Consider the following 8,543-nt stretch of genomic DNA (forward strand, 5'->3'; position numbering starts at 1 on the left):
CCGTATCAACCGGGTTCACTCAAAAGTTAACTTGTCCACCCAAATACGTTTTGAGCCCCCCTACTTGAAGTACAGGTGGAACCAGAGGCTTCGGAAGTAAAGTCCAACTGGGCCATACAGCAGCAAACTATGAGAGAGTTACAAAACAAATCAATATATTTCAATAATCTGCTTCATCTTAAAAACCTACACTAAAACGTGCAAAAGTTCTATGTGAACTTTGATAACACTGCGCATGCAACCATTACGCTCGGCTGAAGTTTGTTGACATCAAGTAATGCAAATAGCGAGAATATGCTTCCTGACTTGTAAGTCCATTTAGTTCTTTCGGCACGATGCTAAATCTGGCGCACGTTCGCCTCCACCTCGTTACATCATGGCGACACTGCTTCAGCAAGTAGTCCCAGTGCGAGACTATACCAGGCCCTTAAACTTTGCCTTTAAGAGGAACGCGATAGCATTCCCGACTGTTCCTCACGTTCGCCGGCAAGTGCAGCGTGTGTAAGCGCAATGTTTACCGGGAAACGCTCGGGCAGCGTATGCTATGCACGAAGGCGGGCTTTCGGGTAGAGACGTGGCCTCTTGCATGGGCAGCGATGCGGCGGAGGCGAGCGCCATCTGGAAGTGGTTCAAGTAGGTTCAAGGGAGCGGGCGCGCCGCACCGTGGACTAGATGTTTACGCGCCGGCATGCGCAAATGGCGGACGCCGTCTCCGGTCTATGCATTATAGAAACGCTGGAAAAGGGGTTTGAGTTTCCGCGTAACAGAATTATGTTTTTATTGCGGTAGCAATTATATATGGACACTCCAGCCGCATTTCTGCCGTAGCCATTTCGGTGAGGTTCCGTGTGTGAGGGTGAGCCGGCGAACGCGGTTCGATCTCGCATGCGCGACCGAGAAATGCGGCCAGGATGCGTGCCCTCTCTTGTGGCGCGTGAGGCCGAGGGCTGAGGCGAGAGGGGCGTTCTCCGGCGCCTGCTACGATGCCTCTGTGTCCTTCCTCACCCGCAGCTCCAAACAGAGCACCGGTGTAAGACTATTGCCATATTCTTACACTGCGGTACAGAGTGAAGGCAACCGCGGCGCCTACTACGGCGTTGGCCACCCGAATCGCGGACGCCGTGGGGACGCGTTGCCGGAAGGAAGGAAGGAAAAAAACTTTATTTAAGGCCAACACTAAGGCCCAGTGAAGTAGAGCGCCTGCCCCGCTTGCCGGCGCTCGTGTCTTGAAAGCGGTCTGCGACGTGGCCAAAGTGCACGCCCGCGCGTCTCATCTTAAAAGCGATCTGCAACGTTTGCAGGAGTAGGAGGAAAAACGTTATTGGTTATTCAGAGGGAAGAGAGGAATAAGGGAAAGGGTAGGTTGGGAGGGAAGCGATTGGGTGGGTCCCTATTCCAGGACACCAGTGATCCTGGCTGCTCTCTCCGCCCGGTTGGAGAGGCCCCGCCCCTTTGGGCCTCCAGCCCCGGCCGGGCGAGGAGGATCTCCCACATATAAGTAAGCATCTCAGGCGAGTTTGCTTCTTGTGGTCTTTTCGTACATTCCCACGTCACATGTGGTAGTGACGCAGCTATGCACCGCGCCATGGGCAAGCGCTGGCATGTAGTGTGGGATAGTGTTCCTGTATATGCTCCCTGCGGGAGCATATACAGGAACACTATCCCACACTACATGCCAACTCGCCCACATCAAGCTTCTGCTGCTTTAGAGGATGTCTCGGACTGTAAGTCTACTCTTGGAAAGGGCTGTGGTTCCCCGCCCTGTTTGTGAGTTCTCGAGCTAAGGCAATTGGCTAAGGAGTGTGCCGTCTCATTGTCTGGGATGCCCTCGTGTCCTGGACACCATATTGGCGGCGAGGAGTTACGGAGCCGCCATCTATCGTAAGCGCCTCGCTGGCGTAGTATGAGGGATCACGCAGCGCGCTCCTCATAGGTTTTGCTGTCAGCGCTCACTGAAAACACCACGCGCGAGCTCTCCCGGACATTTCTGTAAGTACTTTCGAAACGAGTGAAGTTTTTTACTGTCTAAGTAATAATCTTGGGCAAACTGAAAGCACAGAATTGTTTACAGACGCTATCTCTTTACCGAATACGTACAGTGAACGCCACTGCGCGCGGTCGCCGCGATGGAGTCTCCCGAATTAACCAGCTTCTTGTGTGAAAGGTAGGTAAACGCTGAGAGGAAACTATGTGAAATATGTTCTTATGGTGTTTGTATAACTAAATGGAGCGTAATAGAATGAAGCCTCAATGCAGCGATCACAGAGATTCGCAGCGACCGACTGCACGTCTGCATGCTTGTCCGCGCAGTTTCGCCTTCGCCGCATGCGCGTTTTCGCACCGTGCCATGAGCTTTAGGCCGCAGAATATGAGAAATTGACAGTATACAAGCAACCATTGTTCCGTGGGCGCTGTCAGAGCGGTTCAAAAATAAGTTCATTGTAGAGACTTCGACGCCGTCTGGGACTGTGATGTGCCGTCGCGACGACTCAATCTTTTTTTTTTTTCTTCTAAATTCTTGGACGTTTCCATATTATTTCTAGAGTTGCGTCGCAGTGTATGTCTATCGGTGTTCTCAGCGTGCGATTCCCGCTGCTTCTTTTTTGTAATCCAGTGCATTAATTCATAACACGTACAAACATGACCATATGCCATGCCTTTTTTTAAATGTGCGTCTTACCGCTCCCTTTCCATTCCAGTGAACTTGCCAGTATCTATAGCATCGACAAGTTCATAGACCAAACCGTCATGACATTAGTCGGGCAGCGGACTCGGGCGAGCGTCTCAGTGCGCGTTTTCCGAACATCGCAGACCCGGCGCCGTCGCAGAAATCTTCTTCGCGTCTGTGCTTGCTGCATACCCGAGTTGTAGCCGATGACTGTTAGCCGGTTTTATGTTTCGCGAGCCAAGCTTCACGCAGCTTCTTGTCCTGCGGCTACGTGTGAATAAGGCTGACACCGGGCTCCGTTGCGTACGTCCGGCACTGCGGCACCGAGCAGTAGCCTACCATGTTGCGCGCCTTCAAAGGCAGCCACTACCTATTCTAGTGCTTGCAAACGTTGTAAAGGAGACACTTGAAGCGGGAAAATCTCGCCACTAAATGAGGACCGCAGCGTGCGAGGGAATTTAAACTCTCGTTTTCAGCTCGCTCCGGCGCTCCCGAAGCAGCCGACGCGGCCGCTGTGTCCACGTGATCCCTAATAGCACGTCACGCCGACGGTGGCGCCAGCATTTCCAGTGGTGGAGCTCGAGGCCTATATGCATGTTCTTCTTGGAGCGCGCGCGTCGCCCAAGATTCTCGGCGCGATTCGTGGCAATCTGGTTTGCATGTATGTAGTACATTCTGCATGCTGCTTGAGAGTCGGAGATAACCAGCGCCAGTGACCGTCGCTGTCGCTGTGTTTGATTGCCATCGCGATTGCTGAAGCTTCGGCAGTGGCTGTGCATGTTTATTGGGGCAGAGTGCGCGTAGCGCCGGTATAGGTATAGCTTAATTCGCATGCGCTGTGCTTTCTACGCTTCGTACGCGCTGTAGAGACACATGCACCGAGGTCAATTGGCTCGCGGCTGCTGCCGCGATTCATCCAACGTTTTCACAGACAGTTTCCGCTGTCATCGAGCGATGTGTGTTTATGTTTACCTGTGCGCACGTGACAACGTGCTGGTTAATTAGCTGAAACACGTCGACGGGCTAGTTTGTTTCAATCTATGATACAATGTATAAGCACGACTAACAAGGACGTAGAAAGAAGCACACGTACACACTATGTGTGTTTCTTTCTGCGTCCTCGTTGAGTCACGCTTGTACATTGTCATTGTTAATTTAGTTAGCAAGCAAATGTTTACAAGCTTATATGGCCGATAAAGCTACTATACTTACTTGGTACAGCTATTTACTAATTTGCTATCGCAATCGGTGCTTCACCTTTCCGGCAGCACTGCGAATCGTAAATTCAAATTAATATCCGAGAGCTATATCATATACGTCTGTAAGGTGTGGGTAACTCGTAGTTTAAGATTTTCCCACGTATTTTAGCTTGAGAAATTCAATTAGGTCAGTCAATACCTTCGTCACATGGAAGGCTTCCATGGGTACATTGAACTGGATAATTAAGGTTGCCTGGGTATGCGCGGTTCGAAAATATTTTCGCCGAAACGACGCCGCGTACGCCCCCACAGGATTTTCCGCGACACGGGCTCCTTAACGCTGTCGCGTTAATAAATGGCCACAGAGTGGCTGTAGAGGCTGGGAAAGGGGTGCGAGAACTCAAGTTCTGCAGTCTTGCGTGCCAAAACCACGGCACGATTATGAGTCGTGCCGTAGTGGAGATCTCCGGAAATTTCAACCGCCTGGGGATCACCCAATGCGCGGCACACGGTCATTTTTGCGTTTCGCCCCCATCGAAATGCGGCCGTGATTTTGATCCCGCGACACCATGGCGACACTACTAGAAGGGGCAGTGTAACGACACGGTGTAACCACTGGCGTAGCAACAGGGGGGGCCGGGGGGCCGTGGGCCCCGGGTGCACGGGGCCAGTAGAGGGGGGGGGGGGGGGGTGTCATATACGTCTGAAGACACCCGAAAATTGTCGATATCCCCGCCTTCCTCGACTACACCCGGGGGGGGGGGGGGGGGGGGTGACAGAAGAGCTAAGAGCCCCGGGTGCCAGACGACCTAGCTACGCCACTGGGTGTAACGACCGCCCACTCCGGCGTCCGACCACCGACGAACCTGCATGGATGGAAGGTAGGAGCGTCCCAAACGGGGCGATGGCAGTTGCCACCATGCACACATTTTTATTTTGCCTTTTATTTTTATATGTGTGGTGTGTTATTGAATTTCTCGATTTTCTTTAAATACGTCTTCCTACTCTTTTAACCTTATGTCACCTCTCTGCTTTTGTGCCACCAATCCTCCAATCGCCTTTTGCTAATTTCCACCGCATACTTATTCACATGACTATTATTATCTCTGAACCCTGGGGCCTCAGGAAGGGTGACTGTGTCCGCATCGACATCGGGCTTGATACCATCACATTTTAGTATGAGGTGTTCCATTGTTTCTACGTATTTACCACACACAGCACATGTGTCTTCTTCTTCGTTAAATTTCTTTTTATAGCTCCGCGTTCTAAGACATCCTGATCTAGCTTCAAGGAGTAGGGCACTGCCTCTTGAGTTATCATAAAACGCATCCTTCCTGATCTGCTGTTTCCAGTATCGATATAGTTCCACACTATGCTTCTTTTCCATTGAATTTATCCAATTTTTGCCTTCCGCGTTTTTAACCTGTCGTTTAATGCTCTGTCTTTCTTCGTCCTCGTGCCTGGCATACTTACTGGTTAGCTTCCTAGTTCTTTTCCGCCATTGTGGGTCAAAGCTTGCTCTTCGGCATGGTTGCCCCGAGCAACGCCGCCCTGCTGCTGCGCTGTGAAAAGGTGTTGAGGTAGTCGGCGGGCTGGAAAGGCCCGCCTAAAGCCCCTCCATCCACGCGCCACCGCCGCTTTAAACGTGTACGGAGGGGCTTTAGGCCCGCCAAAGTAGGCGAGCAGCTTCGCTTCTAGGATAGACTTTCTAGCTCGTTCCTTTCAGGTGCTTGTACGGCCCGCACAGTTCATAGGTGCGCCGCTGGTGTTGGTTGACCTTCCGCCGTTGGCCGAAACCTGGGTAGGCCGATGCGCAGGTTCCTTCTGTGTATACCTGTCAGTCTGGAATGCCGCGGGTGAAGCAGCGTGGGCCGGCAACAGCTACAGCACGAGCTTGGACACTCGACACTCGGTGATACGAAAAATGACGAATGAAGCGCTTGCGCACGCGCGCCGGTATTTGAGTGTTGGTTCGGCAAGCTGCAGGTTATTGCTAAAGTTATGGGGGCGCTGCTAAACAGTCAATTTTCTTTATTACGTTTTGAATACTTGGAGTTGGTCATAGAGTTTCATACAATAATAATATTGGTGTCCTAATCTACGCCCGATAGGATAACGTCCTCTGGATCTAAAATGAAGGTTTAAAGGCTATCTTTTTGCTTGTTAAACGCAGCGATTGCGAGAACCGAAAACGCGTCATAACATTGGGTTTTTGACGCTACCTAATAAGCCTACAAATAGGACAGAATATGCACGTTTGAAAATGTAACTAAAACATTATGATTGAAACATTCTGCTATTACATACGCTAAACGTGAGTTTGGACATTTCAGCTCTTATGACGTAAGAAAGAAAATTACCTGTTCAGCAGCGCCCTCGCAACTTTTGCAAACGCCTGCAAACTGTTCGCGATTGTCGAAGAGTTGGTCGGGCAGCGGGGCGGCTGCTTCAAATTTAAGCGCGCGAGCGCTACATCTGCATTTCGCATCGTCCAGCACCTAAGCTCGTTCTTCGGCTGTTTCCCCTCACAACGGTGGTTCCCCTGCGACTTCCCCACTACGTCCAATCCACATCGTCGCGCTGGCGCCCAGCGGTTGCGGGAGCAGCACACACCTAACGTCAACATGACCGACGAGTACATAGCCCACCTGCACAGAAGGCTCGACGTGCTAAACCTGTGCGTCAGCCTGGCCAAGATTTCGGCCGACGACGCGTACTTCGTGAAGGACGCGCAGGCGAAGCTGCAGCTTACCAAGGAACACCAGGGGCGTATCCGCGAACTCGGCGAGCGGTACCAACAGGCGAAGGAACAAGAGGCGAAGCTGCTGGCCGACCTCGACGTCCGTCTGCAGCTCGCCGAGTGCCAGAAGTCGTTCCTCGACAGCCTTCCGCGGCGGTCAGCGCCGCAGCAGGGCGTCCTCGCTCGGGGCAACCAAGGTAACGGCTCGTCGGAAGCCGGCGACAGGCCGCAGCCGTCGTCGCAGCGGCAGGCTGCTGGCCCTCGGTCCGGCGCCAACTGCATCGCCTACCTGAGCGAGGGCGAGTTCGCGAGCGTCCCCAAGTACATGAGGGGTCGTTTCACGCTCGCCACGCTCAACAAGCTCATCGACTCGTTCAATAAGGCGCTCGCGTCGAAGTACGAGCTGCTAGCGCTGCCCAAGTCTCGCCTCAAGGATGCCCAGTGGAAGCGGGTGACCGCGTACCACGAGCAGGAGACGGCCGAGACCAAGAGGCTCTGCTTCCTGGTCGACGACGACCTGACCAAGGGAGGCGGGTTCGAGTCAATCCGCGTCGTCACCCAGTTCATGGTGGTGATGCGCCACTGCGGGAGGATACGCGAGATCCGAGGGCCCCAACGCATCGTGCGCTATGTAGCGGTCTGATTGGACTTTCTTGTTAACTCCTTTTTTGTCTCCATGTTCTGTACTGATTTTAGTCTATTTTAAACATTTTACATATGTACGAAGCGCTTACGATGGCCTCATGGAAACGTGTTCTTCTCACTGAGAATAAACAATGAGCTTCGATCTGTAACTGCGGAAAATTCAATTGCGCTGGCGCAGAAAGTGAGAAATAACTTATTTGAAGTGGTTTACATTCCGCCAGTCGATTCTCGCATGGCCTAACTTTTCCCAAATATAGTCTGTAAATGGAAGCACCATGCCCACTATCTCGGTTTCAACTTCCAGAGAACCCTTGGATGCCTCTCGCATTGTCACCACTGAAAAGTCATTGAAAGCTAGTGGAAACACCGGTCAACTTTCTACCCTGCTCCTTCTCTTTCCAGTCTCTGCACCAACGTACGTGCATAAATGTGGCAATGAAACGGGCATTTTCATCACTGTATCCAACCTAGAGCCAGTTGGTTTCCACGTAGCCTCTCACTGCAGGAACATCTAAACTCGAACAAGTCGACTTCTGGAGGGAACCGGTTGAAACCCAGTTTACTCGAGTTTCGTGTTTGGCATTTTTGCTAGGGTAACATTCAGGTTGTACAACTTTCTTTCTTAAATCGAATTTCAACCAGTGTCAAATTACGATTTTTCAGCAGTTACGATTAGAAGCCAGAAAAAAAAAAAAAGCCATACAATGCATTGTGCTTTGACATGAAACCAGATGGACAAGTCGGATTTTTTTTTTAAACCTTTCGTACCTTGTGCTTTACAATGCATGTATGTGTTTATCTCAACCTAATTAACGTGTCTTATCCATGTATTTATCCCTCAAATTATATTTTTTTTCTGAACCACTCGAAGTTATACTTTCATACAATTACTAGACGGAACTGCGGTGTGAGTGTCTATGGGACCTGCCAGCAAGGCAGTTCAGCTAGAATGATGGGTAGCACATGTATTTGCCTAAACTTCGTCCCTCTGGCTTTAAAAGGTTTTGCAACTTCACAAAATGACCATTTTTAAGGAAGTACTGCAGCATTCTAAATAATTAAATGAACAAGAGTAAAACTGTCTGACGGCAGGATTCAAACACAGGACCTCTATATCGCAAAAGCCTGATATTGAAACCATTGTACTGCAGATGCACGGGCAAACAAGACCGCTGCTATTAATAGCCACTATGTGTGCTTTCAAAGTCTTATTACCTTTCGCATTAAAAAAAAGTATAAATTTCTCTGAAATTTAGGCCCCAATAAAGCATAATAAACAAAACCACAAGAA

General features: G+C 50.8%; 1 protein-coding gene across 1 annotated transcript; it reads left to right on the forward strand.

Moving 5' to 3' along the window:
• Positions 1-5,871: 5,871 nt before the first annotated feature.
• On the forward strand, positions 5,872-8,011 carry LOC142587900 (uncharacterized). Its single transcript, XM_075699243.1, has one exon. The coding sequence runs from the start codon at positions 6,492-6,494 to the stop codon at positions 7,248-7,250; it is 759 nt and encodes a 252-aa protein (XP_075555358.1). The 5' UTR covers positions 5,872-6,491; the 3' UTR covers positions 7,251-8,011.
• The last annotated feature ends 532 nt before the right edge of the window (positions 8,012-8,543 follow it).

The sequence above is a fragment of the Dermacentor variabilis genome, chromosome 7, assembly GCF_050947875.1.
Source record: "Dermacentor variabilis isolate Ectoservices chromosome 7, ASM5094787v1, whole genome shotgun sequence".
Lineage (NCBI taxonomy): Eukaryota > Metazoa > Arthropoda > Arachnida > Ixodida > Ixodidae > Dermacentor > Dermacentor variabilis.

What these genes read in the sequence shown, in the direction of transcription:
- LOC142587900 (XM_075699243.1), top strand. Translation starts at nt 6,492, where the DNA reads ATGACCGACGAGTACATAGCCCACCTGCACAGAAGGCTCGACGTGCTA.